This window comes from Triturus cristatus, chromosome 6 (assembly GCF_964204655.1).
Source record: "Triturus cristatus chromosome 6, aTriCri1.1, whole genome shotgun sequence".
Lineage (NCBI taxonomy): Eukaryota > Metazoa > Chordata > Amphibia > Caudata > Salamandridae > Triturus > Triturus cristatus.
In genome coordinates, this window is record NC_140589.1 from 771,395,085 (window position 1) to 771,416,656 (window position 21,572).

The 21,572-nt window shown below is 46.5% G+C and overlaps 2 protein-coding genes across 4 annotated transcripts in view; one reads left to right on the plus strand and one right to left on the minus strand.

Annotated features, from left to right (window-relative positions):
• The window catches only part of KPNA5 (karyopherin subunit alpha 5), a 357,927-nt gene extending 345,065 nt beyond the window's left edge, over positions 1-12,862 (minus strand). The window contains exon 1 of one of the 3 annotated variants that reach the window (XM_085611310.1): positions 12,727-12,862. The gene's annotated coding sequence lies outside the window, so the exon portion shown is untranslated. Of the gene's footprint in view, positions 1-12,285; positions 12,430-12,726 lie in introns of those variants that run through there. The other 2 variants (XM_085611309.1, XM_085611311.1) reach the window with 2 other exon arrangements.
• ZUP1 (zinc finger containing ubiquitin peptidase 1) overlaps positions 12,800-21,572 on the plus strand; it is a 138,821-nt gene continuing 130,048 nt past the window's right edge. The window contains exon 1 of the mRNA XM_085611312.1: positions 12,800-13,337. Within this exon, the coding sequence (XP_085467438.1) occupies positions 12,947-13,337 (391 nt within the window). The 5' untranslated portion in view covers positions 12,800-12,946. The remainder of the gene's footprint in view (positions 13,338-21,572) is intronic.

The following is a 21,572-nucleotide window of genomic DNA, read 5'->3' on the forward strand; positions in this document are numbered from 1 at the left end:
AATCGTTTTCAGTTCGTCAAGTGGTCATCAAGGGAGGGAATAGTAGGAGGTTCACATAGACCTCCCCGGTATATATATTCCATTTAGTCCAGAATGTCATCCATTTCCTGGGGCACCCTCGGGCAACGTACACTGTTTTTTCTCTCATCATACACCAATCCATGTCCTCCCTCCATCCCCTCACTGTTGGCGGTGCCGCAGCCCCCCATAACTGTGCTATATTGCGTTTGGCAATCATCTGCCCTAGAGTAACACAGAGCCTCCCCTTCACATTTAAGTCTGTTGGCTCCCAGATGTTCAAAAGGCATCTCTTAGCTTCGGGCCGTAGGGTCACCCCCCAGACCGCACTCATACACCCTAGAATTTTCTGCCAAAAATCCTGAATCAGCGGACACTCCCAGAGAACGTGTAAGAAGGTGCCCTCCATCCCGCAGTTTCGTTTGCAGAGCCCATCCTCACTTCTACCCATTAGCATGAGCTGTCGCCCCGAAAGGTATACCCTGTGTAAAATTTTTAGTTGTACCAATTTCAATTTTGCCGAAATGGCGACCTCTTTTGGCGAGGACAGCGCCTCCTGCCACTCCTCATCATCTATTTCCAGACCGTCCCTCCCCCATTTCACTCTAAGTGCTGTAAGAGGGTCCGGAGTATGGTGAATTAGTTTTTTTATATGTTAGGGATATACATTTCTCTGGTATGTGCCCGTCAAGGAGTCTATCCTCGAGAGGGGATGACTCAGGCAGCGACGTCCCAGCCGGGATGTTGGCCTGTAGGGAATGTTTAACCTGTGCGTATCGAAAGTATTCTGAGTCAGCCATCTCATATGTCTGCTGTAGTGCATTGAACGTCTCCACTCCCTTCCGCCCCCAAAGGTCCCTTATATGCGAGATACCTATGAGATCCCATTTATCAAACCCTTTCGTACGTCCTAGAGTTCCCAACCGTTCGGAGTCCCAGAGGGGAGTCGCCAATGTAAGTCTGCTGGCCCAACCCCGTGCCATAAATGCACCACGTGTTTGGTTGGCCCAGTGAGTGCGAACCTTGCCGGTCTAGAGTATAAAGCTCTCGTAAAGTCTCCTCCCGGTAGCAGCCACCTATCCATGCCATACGCCGGGTCATCCCCACTGCCGTATTGGCACTGGTTTATTGCGGATAGTTGCGCTGCCCAATAGTACTTCTTAATGTCTGGCAGCGCTATACCTCCGTCATACCATCCAAGCGTTAGCTTGAGGAGTGCTATGCGCGGTTTACCATCCCACAGCAGATACCTTTGCAAAGATTCAACTTCCTTAAAGAACGTGTGGGGTACCAGGTCTGGGTAGTTCTGGAGGGCATATATGAACCGGGGTAGTGCCATCCTTTTGAACAGCACTGCTTTCCCGAGGAGAGACAGGGGCAGCGTCTTCCAAGTAGCGACATCTCTTCTAAGCCTCTGCAGGGGCGGGGTGAGATTATGCTCGTATCGAGTTCTAGCATCTGTGGTGACAAATATGCCAAGGTATTTAAATCCCTCGACCGCTACTTGGATTGGGTAATCCCTGGGCAAAGGGGGGGGTGTCTCCATGGATAACATAGATCAACGACTTGTTCCAATTAATTTGGAAGCCCGAGTTTCGCCCGAAACTGGCAAAAATATCTAACACCACTCTTAATGATCGTGAAGGAGACGCCAGATAAAGGAGGATATCGTCAGCGTATAACGAGATCCGATCCTCCCATCCCTCGGACCATCGAAGCCCCCTGAGTGAAACATCACTCCGTATCCAGGTCGCAAGCGGCTCAATGGAGGGCGCAAATAAGAGCGGCGACAGTGGGCATCCCTGTCTGGTACCCCTGCCCAGAGTGAACACCTCCGAGGTTTTGTTATTGACCGTTACTTGAGCTAGTGGCTCAGCATATAGAAGGTGTATCCACCCAATAAATTTGGGCCCGAAGACCATCTTTTTTAAAACTGCAAAAAGGTATGCCCACTCCAGGGTGTCGAAAGCCATAGTGGCGTCCAGCGAGACCACTATCGCTTCTTCCTGGATTCCGGGGCCGCGCCCCAGCACTCCATGGAGACGCCGCACGTTAAGGGCCGTATTTCGGCAGGGCATAAATCCCGATTGGTCAGGATGAACCAGCTTAGCTATAATCAGCCGGAGTCTGTTGGCCAGTAGTTTAGATAGTATCTTGGGTCCCGCATTTAGCAGGGATATCGGTCTGTAAGAGGTACACTCGACTTTTGGCTTCCCTTCCTTGGGAATGACAACCGCTGTGGCTACGCGTTGGTCTCTTGGCAATTTCCCAGCTTTCTTGCTGTCATAATACATGGCTTTCAAGTAAGGCACTATCTTATCTGGCTTGAGCTTGTATAGCTCAATGGGGAGGCCATTAGGCCCTAGCGCTTTGCCCGCATTGAGATCTCTTATTGCCTTGGCTAGTTCATCATTTGTGAGAACCTCCTCCAGTTTGTCGCGGTCTTGCTCGGAGAGAGTCTGCAGTTGGATGTCTGCCAAAAAATCAGAGGAATCTCTCTCTGCGAGTTCCGATCCCCTCTGGTACACTTTCCCAAAATGGTTAGCGAACTCTCTGGCTATTTCATGGGGTCCAGTGAGCATCTCACCAGTAGTGTTTTTTAGTTCAGACACCACTCTTTGTGCTCTCTCTTTCTTATGTAGCCAGGCTATAAGTTTGCCCGCCTTGTCGCCCAGGTCGTGATCCGTCCATCCCTATCCCGTGCAAGAGATTTTGCAGCATCTGTCGCGATTGCTTTATATTCAGCTGCTTTTAGTTGCAGCTGATGTAATACACCACGGTCAGGGTCACGACCGGCTCTCACCTCCAGGCGGAGGATGTCGCTTTCAATACCAGTTAATTGCTTTTCTTTATCTTTACGTCTTCCTGCCACTGTCGATATTGCGTGTCCCCGCAGCACCGTCTTGAACGCCTCCCACAAGGTAGAGGGGGAGTCCACTGTACCCTCGTTTTCGAGGAAATATTTTTCAATTACCTGCACCATCACGGCTCTGGTATCTTGATCTTTCAGATACCAGGGATTTATCGGTACAATTCCGTCAATTCTGTTGCCCCCGATCGTTAAGTGGACCTATATGGGGGAGTGATCAGAGATACCCCTCGCCAAGTGTTTGATTTCTTGGGTGTTCACGTCTGCCTGGACAGGGGCAAGTACGCAGTCAATCCTAGAGAGGGTACGATGGGATCCCGATAAAAATGTGTATTCTTTAAGAGTTGGATGTCGCCGCCTCCAGAGGTCGACAAGGCCAAAAGCTTCAAAAAAGTTGGGGAGCCATTGCTGCCCCGGTCCAATATCTCGCGGCGGGTGTCTGTCCAGCGCCCCTGACATAACAGAGTTAAAGTCTCGCCCAATCACGAGGTGCCCCTCGGGTAGAGCAAGAAGAAAAGTGCCAAGATCCTTATATGATTGGGCCTGTAGGCCTGGGGGGATATATGCAGCCACCAATGTGAGGGTACGTCCCTCCCACCGCCCTGTGACCGCTACGAAGCGTCCTAGTGGATCCGCCCATGTGTGTCTCGCATCGAAAGGGAAGGTGTGTCTTAAAAGGATTCCCACTCCTCTGGACCCAGTTGTGAACCCTACATGTGCCACCATTCTGTAGCCCCACCTGTTAAGCGCTTTACATGTATTACCAATCAGGTGTGTCTCTTGTAGCAGTGCAGCATCCGGCATGTGTCTTTTGAAGTGTTGCAGCACTATGCCCCTTTTTATTTTTTCACCCAACCCGTTGACATTCCAACTTATGATTTTAATACTTTTATCACGGTGCATACCTGTTGTGATAGTAGAGCTCGGTGAACCGCCCATATAGCCTGCGAACTGACTCCGCCCCAATTGACTGTAGAATGCATGACAAACGATAACCCCCCCGGTCCCTTCCCTCCCACAACCAACAATAAAAATCTTGAAACCCTCAATCTTCCTGACCCATTTTTCCCGCCCCCCCCACCCTGCTACCCTGCCACGTAGGTTTGAAACTACCCACATCCCCAACTAGCAGAGTGCCTATCGCCCTAATAAGTGAACAACTGTGTCTTGGGGAAGTGGGCCAGAGCCAACCTCGGCCGCCTGAGGTCCTCCCCTGTGTTACTGGAGTTATTGCAAAGCAGGAGATCTAAGAGCGGCGCCCCCATATTTTGAACAGTATTAACATACTAATCGGGAATGCGTCCTGCATATTATTTTGCAAACGAGTTGGACCAGTATACGGGCACCTACCCAGCCTAGCAAGAAGTTCTGCAATTGTGAATTGGACATCGCTCAATTCTGCGGACCGAAGTCCTGTGCCCCTTTATATAAACCCATATCTACGTATACATTACGGTTAGATGAACTAGCCTCCGACCTTAGTTCTAGAGTCTCAGTTTCGTCAGTCTCTTTGTGCAGCTGCCAGACCCGGACTGCTGGACCTCGATCTCCAGGAGCGCGTATCAAGTTTATCCGTGTCCGGGTGCCCCCGGGGTGATCCTGTTTCTCGATTGTTGGTTTCCTTCCTGCTCCCATCAGACCCAGAGATCTTCCTCTGTTCCGCCTTCCCTTCCAGCCAGTCCTGCACCTCAAGGGGGCTGGTGAAGAAGAGTGATTTCCCATCCGAAAGAAGTTTAGCTGGGAAAAACATCATATATTTAAACCCACGTTAACGAAGAGCTGCCTTCACCCCTTCGAACGAGCGCCGCTCCTGCTGTACGTTGAGAGTGAAGTCCGGGAAAAACCGGATAGTGGCGTTGTCGTACTGTAAATCCCCTTGGACCCTAGCAGCCTGTAGTATAGCATCACGGTCTCTGTAGTTGAGGATCTTTACAATAATTGTCCTAGGTGCCGCGCCTGGCCTGGGTTTGGGGACCGGAGCTCTGTGAGCCCTTTCCACCGTGAAGAGGGAGGAGAGTCTTTTGGGTTTGAGGCGATTCAGAATAAGATCCTCAAGGAAGAGATCGACACTTGGTCCCTCCGGAACTCCCACCACTCTTACGTTACTGCGTCGGGCCCGCCCTTCTTGATCCTCAAGCTTTATAGCCATTTAGCGGTGTTGGTGGGTCAGGGTGTTAAGTCTCTCCTCAAGGCGTTTAGTGGTTGCCTGGAGGTCCTTGACATTGGTTTCAGTCCCTTTGACTCGCTCTGCGGTTTTGTTCATATCAGCCCTCATCAAGTTCATCTCTATGGACATTTTGTCCATTTTTGTTTCGAGGGTGGTTCCCAGCCCCTTGATGGCTGCCATTATAGACTGTAGAGACGGCTCCGGCTCCCCCTGCTGGTCCTCCTGCGCCTCCTCAGCATGCGGCGTCGTTTTAGGAATGGCGTATTTGTCAAGCTTATTAGACTGAACTGTAGCGGTATTCTTGGGTCTCATATTGGCGATATGAGGGTCACTTGGGCACCCCCTCGAATGGGACTCCTCCCTTTCCGGCGTTCTAGTCTATGCGGGCGGCCGTCTCACCACGACCCAGCCACCAGACCTCTCTCTCTGTTCCTCAGCAGCAATTCGCATGGTTGGCAAGGCGGACCTCACCTCTACCATACGACGTTTGTAGGCCAAACCATTAGATATAGTGCCGTACCACTTCTCTCACCTGCGTTTATTTGAGGGGAGTGCCCGACATTCAGCAAGGGCCCCAACCGTGATATCCCCAGTCTTTATTGTGCCCACTCCTACTCGGGTGGTCTACGGGCCTCCCTCTGAGAGGGCACCCCGGGGGCACAGCGGGAACAACGCAATAAACGCACCAAGCGGGCCCACTCCACCGCCAAAGTGCCCAAAGTCCACCACTCAGTCCGCTCCTCGCCCCATGTAATAGCACTTGATGCGTGGGCCTTCAGGTTGTCGGAACTGCCAGGTTACGTAGTTCTCTCCTACAATGAGGAGCAGTGCTACTCTGCTGCGTTACAATGGATATATGGGCCTCCTCTGGTCTACTAGGGTTCCGTCAGTCTATCCGTTACTTAGCGCACAGCGCTTCCAGCCGGCGGAGAAAAAAAAAAGGGGGGGGCAAGACTCTGCCTCCGCTGCCGTCCCTTCCCACGCCGTGCACCCCGCGCGGGAAGCTGGTCGCCGCCCCGGTGGCCCCACTTACGCCCCTTCAACCACCTAGCCTGCGCCTCGCTCTCCACAGAGCCGCTCAATCTGTGACTTCACCCATGTGTGGGGAGCCTCCCATTAAAGTAATTACCGGCATACGAGGGCTCCCCCTCGGGCAGGGGGCATCGCACTTCTCCGCGTCCTATCCGGCATCGGCGTCTCCTTCAGTCATCCAGCACGGAGCCGGCCACCCTCTGCCGCGCCCGGTGTATTTTGTTGATCCCAGGCGGGGGAGTGACGGGGTTGGTCCCCCCCGCTACCTCTCCCTTGGCGATGTAAGTAGCGCGAAGGCCGAGTGCCGCCCCGATGCCTCCCAGGCGGCGCGCCTCCCGAGACGCTACCGGCGCCACACCCTCCTGGCCCCCGCTCGTTCTCTGCGTCGGTTTCACCGGCAATTTTGGTGCCTCCCGATTCGGTCCGTAGCAGCAGGTATGGGTCGTCCCTCCGATCTCGTCCCGCCGGATTTTTTCGGATGTGTTGGGGGTTTGTGAGCCCCGGCTCCGACGGAGCTTTTCTCCTAGGCGGCCATTACTGTCGGCGCCCAAGCCACGCCCCCCATGTATCTTTGTTGTGTATATTTTGTATCTCTTCCCTCTTTTGTCCAGTTGTCTTGACGGTCAGGAATGAACCCTGGAAATAGTTGCAAGGACTGTCTAGCACCTAGATGCGAGTGTAATCGATTGTTTAAGCTGCATGGTGAGTTCGCTGCTGGTCAAATTATACGGGCTCATTTTCTAAAAACACTGCACACTGCTGATATGATTAATAGAGAATTCCAAAACTGTAAAGAAATATTCTAGGGTGCCAGAAGTAAATCCAGAAAATGGGTTTTCTCAATTAGAGCATAAATAGCTTGTACCCTTTGATTTTCAGCTTATAATGCATGAGGGTACATTGTACAACATATTCCAGGCTGTCTATTGCGAATGGACAGATGTTCATCGAGATCTTTACAATACTGCTCACCAGTGTTCCAAAGAAAGTGTAGGAGTTCCCTTCTGTGTGACACATGGTAATGTCTGAGTTCAGAAATATAATCCTTATTTCCAAGCCACCATGACAGCCCCTGCACTTAATTGTCAAATTTTAGATATGGCTACTAAAGTGCGGTACACATCAGTAAAATTTATTCCAGGAGTTGAAAGAGGCTCGACATAATAAAAGGGACCAGAAGGAGATTGCAAAACCTCCTCCGATACAAATGCTTACCAGTAAAGCCACAAGTGAAAGTGGAGAACTGCTAGATAAATTAACTGATTCACAAGTTAAAGTTTTTCAATGGCCCTCATCTGTGGGTTCTCAAGACCAGTTAGCTGAATTGGTGTGTGTTTGTGCAGATGAAGACTCTTCTCTTCTCTATGGTCTCTATGACCACTACATCAAAGTCTAAGGCATGTGGTTAGAAGGTAGCCTTAGAGATCAGAACATGCCTGATAAGTATCACTTGTCTTCGAATGGGTTTCTTTTCACTGCACGCCAGTTGCACAAATGGGAGCCATCTAAAATACTGTTTCACTTTGAACAGGCTGTAGCTCAAATACCATAGTTTGTGAAAGCTATTCAAGACCTTAATGGCTAAGTACTTAATTTACACACACAAGAATTAATACCTCCTGGCACGCTGTAATTGCTTCCCATCTGCAGATGGTTGGGGTGATGCAGAAGCTCCACTGTGCCCATTACCCACCTGTATTGGGTGCAGTAGAAAGGTAACTACCTGACGTTTTTGAATTCATGTACTTCCATTAACTTTGCTGGGAATAAGACGAATCCTGATTGAAAAATCAAATTGAGCCTTAATTACCATCACTGATTGATGCGCTGCTGCCACAGTACTGCAAGGAACATAGGTACTGTTTAGTCTTCATCGCCCGGTGTTGCAGGCCCTGCCAGCCTGCTTGGGTGCACTGTTCAATTGGTATAGCAACAACAGACTGACAATTTCAAGGAAGAATAGTCTGCTCCTTTAGACTCAAAACAGGTTACAACATAAGGTCTGGAAAGCCTATTCTTTAGCAATCAACAATCGGATAAGATTGCAATAGCGTGTGTGTACAGGTGCTGGTAACCTCTGATGCAAATAATATCTGAGATCTCTGCAAGACATGCCAGAAAGTGGCTCTGGGTAGTGGCAGCCTTGTGCACCCTTTTGCCAGCAATAATAATCACAGCACTAGTCATGGTTATCAAAGCTCATATAAAGAGCCCAGAGATAGGTGACAGCAAAGAAATGTTGAGGGTCTTTGAAATATCATGACATTTTGCAGGGATGGGCTAAGGTGAGACAGAAATATGATGGAGAGAAGTATATTACAAAAATATGTTGCAGGCCTCAATGTTTCAAAATCTTATATTTCCATACATCTCTCTTTCAGCACTGAAGATGAAATGACATATAACGTAATGCCTTTAACAAGAGCTTTGAGTTTTTTTGTTGTTTTTTTTTTAATCAGGAAATGCTTCCTGGTCTAGGGCAGTATAACATATCAGCGAAAGCACATCAGGGAGATGCTAAAAGGGGACCATGTAAGCAAATAAATATCATCTCTAGCATAACAAGGGATACCAAACCAGAAGAAGTATCACTAATAAAAACAATATAACAGAATTCATAGGACAGGAATTCATAGGACAGCCTGGGGGTGTTAGAGGCACCAGAGAGCAAACATGAGATTCCCAAACTGAGGATAAAACCGGAAGAAGTAGCGCCACTATGCAACCAAGCTACCCCATTCGTCACCCATCTCCCTTGCAAGAGGAAAAATGAAATCTTACTGATTACTTGATGCACCTAACCTGAAAGAATCATCATATAGAAATATACACATGGGAAATAGTACCTGCCAACATTACATAAATGTACAGACCTCTAATGGGAAGGAAGGAAATGTTGAGGAGCTGTCCCCAGGGGTAACTGGATTTAAACGAAAGTATTTGCAAGTGGGAAATCAGCTTAATGTTATCTGCCATGGGGTTGGTATAGAAGTTTTTAACTATCCTTTGTTACACCCAGGATGTTCCATGTTCAACATTGGCATGACGTAAGGCCTGGAGCAAGCAAGGGAATGATGAGGCACAGGAAAAAGGCCAACTGGGTTAGTAGCATTCTCACAGGCCTAGGAATAACACCGCCACTAGGAACGTCTCATAATAACCATAGGATAAATGAGGTAGCAAGGTTGATTGGGGACTTCTCGGATGACACCTCAGCTGCCCTAGGAAATATCACAGACGAAATGACTGGAATGAGGACGCACTTCTGCAGAACAAAATGACATTAGATATTTTTCTTGTTAACGAAGGCAGAATATGTCAGGTAGTGGGCCAAAAGTGTTGTGCTTAGAAATCAGACAACAGCGGCAACGTTAGATAGACAATAAATAGGATCTATCGAATAAGTGATGGCGAAAGAAATATACAGAAAGGAAGAATATGGGATTCATGGCTGCCCAGTTGGAAGAATGGGAAACATGCATACTGGAAGCAATATTGATAGGACTTGGCATCTTGGTATTTCTTTGCATAATAAAGCACACTTGTACACAATGCATGCCCACTAAAATGTGTAAGCCCAGGAAGCACTGAGCAGAGCTTCCTACTGAGCAGGACACAAGAAATGGCTTTTGAACTCGATTAAATGACACTATTGAGTCTCAGAGCAGGGAATGGGGAATCCATATCCGGTTCCATTCTGTGACACTCAATAGGAGCAAGCATGTAAAAGTTACAGCCATTGGCGTCTAAGTGAACTAGAACTGTCTGTACTTTTGATGTAACTGCAAGGCCTTGAGAAATGACCAAGTCACAAATGTAAATGACAAGCTGTTGCAATGTTTCTCATGCTGATTTCATAAGATTTCATAAATGAGTGCACATGTATAGCTAAGTACCTTATTCTAATTAATGATTGGATAAATGAGTGGGAAACCCTTGCTGTTTCGCCAAGCAATTATCCCACATTGGCAGTGTATTGTTTGTGCCACAACTCCATAAATCTATAAAAATCACATGCAACTTCTGTATTGGGGAGTCTAGTCCACCCTGGCTCCTTGCAGCTGTCGAATAATAAGATAGGTTAGAAATCTAACTGCTTCCTGTCTCTATTAATTTCACAGTTCCATAAAAGTAGACCCTGTCAAGGTAAAGCCTTTCAAACTAGTGTCACTCAAACTGGAAGAAAAAAAATCACATTTTTAAGGTTTTGCAAGTACTACTGACGCTTTGTTCTGACTTCGTCTTACTCTTTAAATTACTCACAGGGCTAACCACTAATGACGAAAATCAAACGTCAACTCTAACTTACATCACAACTGTATCATCAAGTGAGGGTATCAGCTAGGCTTTGGTGGAAATGTAATCAGTTTTTCGCAACTCCATTTAACAATGTAAATGTCAATGCTGTAACAAACTCATGAAACAGTTAGGTTTATTTAGTTAGGGAGTTGAAATGTATTGTGATCTGTTATTTCAACTTCTTAAATAGCTGTAGAATTATTGTAAATAAAAGGACACGCTCAAAATTATATATGGCTAATTCAAACGTTCTGTTTCTCAATGTGGCCCATTCCCCTCAAACACAGGAAAACCATCACTCACGCATTCATTAGCAGCAGACTGGACTATGGCAACGCACTCTATGCCGGGATCAACAAGAGCCTCACCCACAAACTCCAGAACACTGCAGCCATGCTATGACTCAACCTACCGCACCATTGCCACATCAGCCATCACCTACGGACGCTACACTGGCCCCACGTCGAGAAAATAATCACCTTCAAGCTTTCACCCACGCTCACAAGGCCCTTCACAACACCGGACCTGCCTACATGAACCACTGCCACACGTTCCACGCACCCCAACGATCCCTCCGCTCTGCCCAGCACTCACTTGCGACAGTACAATGCATCAAGAAGACCAGATCAGGAGGATGCTCCTTCAACCGCCTCGCTGGCAAAGCATGGAACACTCTCCCACTCCACCTCCGACAGACACCATTACTACCCAAGTTCTTGAAGGACCTCAATACGTGGCTCTTCGACGTAGCTAGTGGCTCTTCGACGTAGCTATGTGAACTTCCAGTAGATGAACCCCGCCCCGAACGTCTTGAAACACTTCGGGTGAGTAGCTGCAAGTTACAAACCCTTTGATTGATTGACCTAAAAAACTACTTGAATATAAATATTAATACCTTCAAATAAATATGAGGTACTTTTCTTCAAAGATTATGCACAATGTATTGTAAGACTGCACACAAATGTGTGGGCTATGTGCATTAGAATATGACACCAAGAAATTCAGTTTGGTCGCCGGGTCACCATTTCACCAAACTGTGCGACCCTAGGCAATTCACTTTACATAATAGTGCCATATTTCCTTATTTTCAAAAATACAGTGTTGCAGAGATGATTCAGATTCTAGTATATACCATGCAAAATACCCCAAACAGTGATTAATTCGGTGTTGTTTGAATATATTCTCATGTTACTGATTTTTTGCATGGTGCACACCACAAACTGTTTCTTTTTGCCTTACCTAGTAGCACCCGAACAAGTGAGCCAAGACTTACTCCTTAAGGAAGTATGCACATCCTCGTCTAATTGAATGACTTATACATTACACAATTTTAAATGCTCGTAAATTCTTACTGCATGGCTACAAATTGATGTACATTATTTTCTACTCTTATCCATCAGCCTTCTTCTGGTTACTGCCTTTAATACATTTGCATAAATATTGCAACAATGGCCTCTAATGACGCGTGCCAACAGACCATTTTAACTCTTCTGGCACATGTATGCTAAAAAATTTAAGCACATTTCCGTACTGTAGAAGTTGTCATATCTCATTTTATGAAAACGGGTGAATAACTGTTCAGTATATTTTATATAAAACGATAAAATGCTTCCGAACACAATCACACGCCGACTTCAGTCTATGAGTCTGATGCTAACTAAGTAAGTTGACAACTCAAATGAGCAATTCAACGCATAGCCCCCCCCCCCCCCCATAGGCAGGTATTTGCAGCAGCTCCTGGTTCTGGCATGTTTTTACCACAGTGCAGTAAGGGATGTCCATGACTAAGTCAGCTTCAAATATTTTTTCACAAAACATGTTCTTCTAAATGGACAGAAGCTTAAAGCGCACTGGAGCTGCGTGCTGAAACAGGCGGAAAGGTGACTTCGGCAGCACTCACAGCTGCTTGATGGGTCGGGCGATGGGCTATAGGATCTCTGTCGTTGCTGGCTTCGGCTCTTACCAGAGGGTATGTGGCCTTCCCCTGTCTTTAGGACCGCAGTTGCCCTCCTCTCAGCGCAGGCAGCAGATGGTGTATTATGGAGGCGTGGTGGCGGGGGTGGGCGCTGCAGTTGCCCTCAGTTTATTGGAGGAAAGGAGGCTGCCAACTTGCAATAGTGTCCAGGATTCCGAGGGAATACAGCATGGATAGTTTAATTGACCGATTTGTCTAACATGCTTTTCAAATATTTTCTGAACACGCCGAGGCTTTTTACTAACTTTAATATTTTTTAGTTTTTGGTTTAAACGTCTTTTTTTTTTTTTTTACTGCTGTGCGTATTTATAATGCTGTAATTGTGAAAACTGAATCTTTATAGTAAAAATCTTTACTATACTCTACCTGTCACCGGAAGACGAATTCGTGTTCGTGTACTCTCTCCGGCGTCCTACGGCGTATGACGTCAACGCGTCCTCAGTACGTCCTCTACGGAAGTCGGCATATCGAAACTGAAAACTGAGAGGGAGTGAGAGTGGTCCAATGGGGCGAGCACCTAGGTAAACAGCAATCCTGAGCTCCTTTCTAACGAACGTGACTGGAGAGCTCCGAAACCACTTCCGACATGAAGAAAACCATTCCAAAAAGGTGCAATGCCTCCACGGAGAAAGAACTGCGAGACACCTATCTGCAGCCTGCGCGCAGTCCAGACCTTTTTGATCACAGATCCCACTCAATGGATGGTATTCACAGTTTGAAATCCATGGACCACCCAGACCTTTTTGATCACAGACCCCGCTCAATGGATGGTATTTGCTGTGCGAAAGCCATGGACCACCCAAGAAGTTTAACAGAAAAAAAGCATAAGAATGACTGCTTTGTATCTCTTGCAGACAGCCAGTTAGACCATGACCTCTTGCAATGTCCGTTCTGTATCGTGGAAAAGAACACATTTCAAGACCTCCAACTTCACGTAGAAACACAGCACGCTGATCTCTTGAAAACACAAAAGAAAGGTGAGGACTTGGTCCTACAAAGAGTTGAGGACCTATTGTGCAATTAATGATTGCTCGTTTTGTAATTTCACACTCCTGCTTCCTCTCAGCATCTCGACAGTACATAGCAGGGCCGAAAGAATGTTACAAGTGAATGGGAAAGGGAGAAGTGCTCAGTTTGTGTGTGATTCCCCCCCTAAAGTGCAGGGTCTCAAAGATTTTTTTTAAGACACAGCTGCCAAATGCTGGGATTTTCGAAAAACAAGGCTGTGAAAACTTCATTCCACCGTATTCTTCCACCCTGCAATTCCCGTTTCTTCATCTCACTTTTGCAGGTTCTTCCTCTTCATCACTGCTTTCTCCTTTTATCACCATTTTCAGTTTTTCTCTGAACCCCCCCCTCCCCTTCTTTGTTTCTTTGACTATTTCTCTCTTTCTTTGGGTCAAGGCCGTCAATGAAAAGTAAATCACAGTCCCTAATAATGACTGCCACTTTCCACGACAGATTAGTCAATTCTGAATTGGTTTTAAGTAAGGTGATGCCTTTAAATAATTTGTATATTTCTGGAGCTACACCTTTAGCCTGGAGTACCCTGGCACTCACGTGTTTAGAGATAATACACCTGCGGAAATATTTTTAGGTCTCGCTGAGCCCAGCGCATGCGCTGGCTCGGAGAGACATTTTGTATGTGAGCTTTCAAAGTGCTGCTGGCTGGCCTAGCGCTTGCGTTCACGCGACCGTGCACGCGCGCTAGCCTTCAGCAGCACTTTGAAAACGCGTGCGTCATCGCGATCACTTTCGCTTTCAGAGCGATCGCGATGACGCACGCTTTCAATGCTTGTTTAACTTTTCTTTTAGGGTGTCTGCTTCTGTTCACCCTTGCAATGTTTCGTATGGTTTCGTATATTTCGCACACTTTCAATGCTTGTTTTCTCATTCGGCCGCGAATTGTCAAATGTTGGGTTTTGTTTACTTTGTGTGTTCACGAACATTTTCAGAGAAGTCCGAGATCAAATGTCAAGACATGTTTCGAGGGCGCCTGTTCTATGCACCAAACCCCTCCCGCTTGTTTTCTTAATTGGGTTGCCAGGCGTGCTCAGCTGCATGACTGCGCCGCATTCAATGCATGTAATGAAAGCCAGCACTGAACACATTCCAGTGTTTCTGCTTAGAGCCAGCCGGCCCTTCAGTGATTGTAATCAATAAAAACACTCGGCGAGGGTTAGAGCGAGGCACAGCGGACCTCCGCTTCCTAACGATTTCCCCATCTCCCTCCCCCGGAGTTAAAACTTTCACGATCTCCGGGACAAGTGCCTCTTTCCTCTCAGGAATCACAAGCGCCCTCGGACAGGACATTTTCCTATTTTGTGTTTAGCCTTTTACCGGCCCTCCCCCTACCACGGTCAGAAAGAAAAGAATTGTTTTCAGCCAGAGACATCACATTTTCCCAGACAAGTGCATTCGCCGCTCCCCCCTCTTCCAGGATACTCGAATCACTTTCCAGAAAAAAGAATGCTGAAAAAGTGAAAGACGCAGTGCCAACCAGAGGAAAAATCGAGCAAAATCACCAGAATGTCAGCTGCTGCCGGGGAGGTTTCAAAAGCCCAGCAAGACCGACCCAGGTGAGTGAAACGGCGTCTCAGGCTTTGTGCCTAAAGTGGACATTTTAATCGACAAAGATGAACTTGGAGCCGTCATAATCCACGCTCTGGTAAATTCTAGCTTATTGTATTTTTCTGTTTGCACCCCCCTTCTAAAACGGTGTAACTTTTTAAGAACCTTTAAAGGACGGGTTCCCCTGAGCCTGCCCTCTTTCACTTTACTTGAGAATGTTTACGTTTTATGTCCTGAGCCTTGTTCAGGAACGTGATGGATGGCATGTTCAACATCTCACCACCAAATGCTCCTTCCTAAGTGTTCCCAAATGTTCCCTCCCCTCCCCACATCCGCTAAGCTTTGCTAATGAGCAGATTAGACCGGGGCAATATTTACTAAACGCCGAGTATTGGTAGCTTGCAGCGGGAACTTGTTTTATTTAATTTAAATAAAATCACAACGGACGGGTGTCTCCCGCAACTTGATACATTTTTTGTAATGCTCGCCTCTTCTGCCGACTTGTTTGTCCCTTTACTGTGTTTACCACCGCACAGCGAGGCTGGAGCTGTGAGCCGTAGATGTGTAGGCACAACACATGATGTGTGTCTGAGGCGGATAGTCACTTCTATCTCCACCTTCAGTCTGGCCAGGTCCGGCAACCACAGAATCTGTTTTGCGCTGTGCTCATTAATGTATTGTGTGAAATGCTTTGCCGTTGATGAGGCCTAAGGGGTGGCCCAACGCCATAGTCAGTAATAACAAAAATTGGCATAGCCAATAGGTCTCGCCTTTAGGACCTTATAAGTGTTTAGCCATGCAAACAGTTGATGTTGTTGCACCATAGATAAAACGTAGTTGTTAAGTTGTTGACAAAAAAGACACCTGATTAGAGATTTAGTGCAATTAGGGTGAAAGGACGTTTGAGTGTTTTGTGGCTAGATAAGAAAAAAAGGGATGTATGATGCTACATCGCAAACGTTTTCATCGCAAACATTCACATCGCCGTCTTTACATCGCACACACATTCACAACGCACGCTGTCACAACGCAACCCATTACATCGCTCCGCCATTGAAATGCATACAAAACACAATAACTACGCACACAAACACCCCGCATGCTTGAACATCGCATATTTTTCCCGAAATAACACACACTACCCCCAGCACGAGCACACCCCTCCTGCTGGAACTACACAAAACTTTTCCTGACAACACAGTAATCAGCTCCAGCCTTGATTCTTCCACAATTCTCTTTCTGCCAGGAAGGAACCAATTCAGACGAAGGTACATGACGTCGAATTGGGTAAGTTCTGTAAGTAGAGTCGCCTGTAGGCGCTGTTAGCTGTTCCTGGCTAATTCTGCTGCTAGGAGAAAATGGGGAGAGCTGATCGGTGCCAATTACCCTATGTGCTGGTCGCAATGTCAATAGCCCACAAGGCACTGGAGGAAGAAGATCAGTGGTCATTCTCATGGAGGCCGGTGGAATAACAACAAAACGGGAGCAGGCTCCTATAGCGCTGCCCAGTAAGTGGACCCCGGCAACTGAAGTAGTGGAGAATGCTGGCCGGCAACAGGATTTAGCTGGGCCCAGGGGTGGTTGCGCCCTTAATGACCCCCAACGTACGAGGAAACATGCCAGGTCACAAAGAAGATGTACGGTGGGGGAGGTGGGCAGAGGGGAGAGGGAGGCAACCCGGCAGGCCTGACATGACACGGCCTGGCGGCTGGCTCTCCAGACTCACCCGCGGTCCCTGTCGTAGCAGGGCCTCCGCCGAGACCTCAGGCCAACCATTATTCTATTTGCAGTATGATGATGTGGGCGGCAGCACCCCGTCCGCTCCCAGTCAGCTCAGTCTCTGCAGAGCCACAAATGAAGCCCCGCGATGGAGGAGGGGGCTCAGTCTCACCTCCTCTCTGGCCAGCTGGAGCGCTGGCTACTTCGCGGATGATCGAGTCACGTGAGTCTGCTGATGCCGGTAGGCTGTGTGGGGATGCGCAGCGCAGTTCGCAACCCTGAAGGGGCCAGCAGCTAGCGTGGCAGTATGGCTGTCAGGGCACTGGTAGTGAGCCCTAGGAACGGTCCACACAATACTGGCCCGCAAAGTTCAGGGGCAAATGATCAGGCCAGCCCCTTCTCCAGTCCCCATCGCCAGTAGTAGTAGCGGTGGCACTGGCCGCAGTTGGAGGCCGTCAGCACCGTCGTCAAGGACTCCAGCGCCCTGCTCCGCCAAGTCCATGGAGGAACGACATGGTCCTTTTGTACACATGTGCAGCTCCTGCCAATCAAGTGCTGTATTTACATGCATAATAATGAGCTTTAATGCCTTTTGCATTGTGGGCATTTTGCACATAATAACGTTGTGCAATAACCTCATGGAGGAACTTGCACATTTGGCCAGGCGCCTATTTCTCCTTTCCACATTTGAACCCTTATTTGTTCTATGACTCCATTTGAACCCTTATTTGTTCTGTGACTCCGGCTCCTCTTCTATTGGGGAGAAGACCCATCAGCTCACCCCTTCTTGCATACGGTGAAAAGGGGTGACAGTGAGTTAGGGGTGCAATGCGAGACATTGAAGACTGTAAACATCGCATCCTTACTTTTTAGAGGCTCTTCTATAAACACACTAGAACGTGTTGATAGAATTGTATTAATAAAATTGACACGTGTGACTCGGTTTGGAATAACGTTTGCATCACTGTGTGCAAAGCCGTGACGTGCAGCGTTGTAATTGCTAGCGATGTAAATGCACAGTGGTAGCATGCGTTCTAAAAGCATGCGATGTAAAGCCTTCCGCGATGTGAAAGTTGCGTTGCGAAGGCACCGCGTGAAATTACCGTCGTTGTAATGGGTGTTTCCCGAAAAAAAGATCTTTCAAGTCAAGTGACGGGAAGTCGCTTTTGAAAAGGTCCTGTGCTAAGTGGGCAGAGAAATGTGCATTTAACACATTTTCAATAACTTCACATCCTAGGCCAGACCTGATATTGGCCTTCAGTTGGGCAGAGAGACTTTCTGATACGACCGTCTTCAGCTTGAAAGTTTTCAGGGAACACATGGTCGTAATACTGTTGCTGGAGATGTGGCCTGACGGCTTGCCTATGTCAGTTTTAAGCTGGTGAATTCAGTAGGGGAGGTATTAGTGCCAAGTGTTGATTATGCTACAAAACAAAATCAAGGTAGTTACAACATAGTATAGTTTAAACCACACGAAGAATGGTGGAGGGAGAGAAAGAACTCTTTGTAGATTATTAAGAGTTCCTTGGTGCAGTTGTTGGCCTGTAAGATTTAGTATGTAGAAGTCGAAGCCTGATTTGTTAATGAGTTGTGGACATGATTGTTTATATGCACCGTAGTGGTTAAAGTGAGCAGAGGGGCAAAAAAAAAGGTTGGATTCCACCCAGCATCATCTTAAGGGTTTTCCCTCAGCGTTCGAGGAGACCATGTTCCTTACGTGAACATTTGTTATGTATGGCTTTTAGTAATGTATCTGTGGGTTTGAAGGAGGTTTTACAAAAAAGAAGCTGTGCAAGCTCCATTCCACCATTCTATTGCTCATTGATTGATTGATTGATTTCTTCCCTAACCTACACTTCCCTTTACTTGATCTCTCTTTTGTAGATTCTTCTTCATCCCTGCTTTTTCTCGCCTTTGTCACTTTTTCCCCATTTTCTCTTCCTCCTCTCTTCATTTTTTGAGAAGTGTTTCTCTCTTGCTCTGTCAAACGGTGACGATGAAAAATAGGTTGATGAACATGCTTTTGCCTATTAAGTGGTGTAAACAATGGCAAGTAGTTTAGCAGGGGGTAATTAACTAGCAGAAGAAGATGAACCCATGTGCGTAGAATGTTTGGTATCCGAGATAATATGAGATTGTGGCCAGTTTACAGAACTGAATTTGTTGACATTTTGTCTGAAACCAAGAGTGTAAGAAAGTATATTATTTGGGGTGGGCGGTCATCTAGCTCAAGGAATAATAACATTATATGCCATCAGGTTAAATTAACTGGAGCTCATCTCCCTAGTGGTTGTGGCACAGGGCAGACCGGGTCAATATAGGACAGTGTGTAAAGTAATTATGTAGTATCAAAGCGGTATTAAAGTATAAACCCTAAACAATGAAAATCCAAAACCAAATAGAAAATAAGGTACATTTTAATAAAGTGAATGACACCAAAACGACAAAAAAAATCCAAAAAATGGAGCTGGAAATATGTGGTTTAAAAAGAAAAAGATTTCAGTAATGTTTGATGGCAATTTCAGACAGCAATATTATGAATATAATCAGTCACATAATTTATTATATAGTAAAATATGGCAAAACAGAAGATTGTTTTTAAAGGGAGAGATTAAGATGGTGCAAGAAGGGGACAAAAGATAATAGAAGGAAGAAAACTATGTTAAGAATGCAATGAGTGCAAAGACAGAAAGCTAACAGGATACACTATGGGCCTTATTACGATGTGTTTCAGACCGCAACCAACAAGATGTCGGTTGCAATTCGAATCACATTTACTGCTGGGTTCCAACCAACGCATTATGATGCATGTGTTCGAAGGCAGCAGTTGTAGGGACCTACCGACACAGCCCATCGGTCGGTTGGTCGGAAAGGCCTCATAATCCCTTATGGACGCAGTTTCCACAGTCGTGATCATGATGTCGGATCTGACAGCCTTCAGATGTCACCCTTTTTAATGTGGGAAGGCTGTCGGAAAGTGACATTGAGAGCACCTGGCAGGGCCCCCTGTCCCTCTGCACCTGTGCTTGGGGGCACCTGGGTCCCCCCCCCCCCTTTGAAAATCCCTGCACAATGTGGCCTCTCGGTGCCTGCCACATGGTGCAGGGATGTTCCAAACTCGCATTTCTCAATGGGAGCTTGCGCTGCGGGCGGTTTCCGCAAGTCCAAAAACCTTAACCATGGTGACCATCCTAAAGCCTGTGGACTAAGGAGCCAGTATGTTCAGAACAGGACCAACAAAGGGGAGAAGTAGAAGCATCCTATTTAGCACCATGTAGCATAGAAAGAACAGCTCTATTATAAATAAGAGTGGCTGTGTAGTATGTGCTGCTTTAGAAGTTTAAAATAATTTAAGCCATATTTTGTCCCAAAATTGAGGCGATAAAGAGGCAATTAAATCTTCTTCCCATAAAAGCTCCAAAACACTTTAGGTCTAAGTGAAGTTGGAGATGATAAAGTCTTGTAAATTAAAGCAGCCATGGGAAAGTATCCGTTCATAATGTTATCAAGATGCACAATCAGTAGTGATAACAGAGAATTGGAACACATCAGAGATTTTGAGGAACAAAAGTTGGAGAGAGGAATATATCAAATTATAGTCATCTAAAAATGAATCAGGAAAGTGGTATTTCATCTGTTAGCAAACAAGAGTAGCTATGCAGTTCTCATCCATGAATTGAAAAACTCATGAAATGTCTTTGTCTTTAAAATGTTTAAAATAAAACTTAGACCTGGCATACTTAAAGTGGTCTTCCCCCGAACATTTTGCTTTTTGTCTCCATGTTTTGCTGTATCTTTTTGTTGGCCTTAGGTCTCTAAGCACTTTAGCACTGCTAATCTGTGCTCAAGTGCTTCTTCCCTAAACATGTATCATTGATGTATACCTGATTGACACATTTAATTTACTTTGAAGTGCCTTGTAAAGTGGTATACCATACCCAGGGCCTGTAAGTTAAATGCTACTAGTGTGATGCAGCACTGATGGAGCCACCCACAGAAGTAGCCTTTCCAACCTGTCCCAGGCCTGCCACTGCAGTGCCTGGGTGTGAAGTTTACTACCACTTCAACTTGGCATTTATAACTACTTGCCAAGCCTTAATCTCTCCTTTTTTTATTACATATGTCACCCACCTCTAAGGTAGGCTCTGGGTAGCCTAAGGGCAGAGTGATATGTATGTAAAAGGTAAGACATGCACTGTTTTGGTTTGCATATCCTGGTGGTCCTATATTGTTTTTCACTACTTTGAGGCCTACCTCTGTCATAGGTTAGCATTGGGCATCCCCTTATACCTTTTTAATTGGTAATTCCTGACCAGAGAGGAGTCGTTTTATCATGTTTTATATCTTTGGATTGGTAATGACAAATCCTCCTTACAGGTGAAGTTGGATTGAACCTTACTGTTTTAGAAATGACACTTTTAGAATGTGGACATTCCTTTGCACTTACTGTTTTGTGTGCCTTGCAGTCTGTCTTCAATACACGTCTGGGCTGGGTGACAGCTATATTTGTGCATTCCCTCGAGGCTGCCACAACACAGGACACTCAACTACATCTGCATTCACATACATTCTGATGGGTCTTCCTGTATACAAGATATGAGAGAAAGGTTTACCAAAATAAGTTATGATACACAGACCATTGCAAAAGCAAAAAATAAGATTTTAAAAAAAGAAGACTTGTTACACTAAGATAGTAAAGTCTTGACCCTGTTCCTCATAGGAAAAGTCCAGCCCAAAATGCCAAGCCAGGTCCTCTCTGGACCAGGAACAAGCATCCTGGGACTGGTTTCTGGGCATCACCTCTCATCCACCAGGGTAGCTTGAATCCAGTGGCGCAGTGAGCACGGGACCCACGTCTGGGCATACCCTTCCCACTTCCGGCAACAAAAACAAAAGGGACAATGGATGGATTTAGGCCCAGA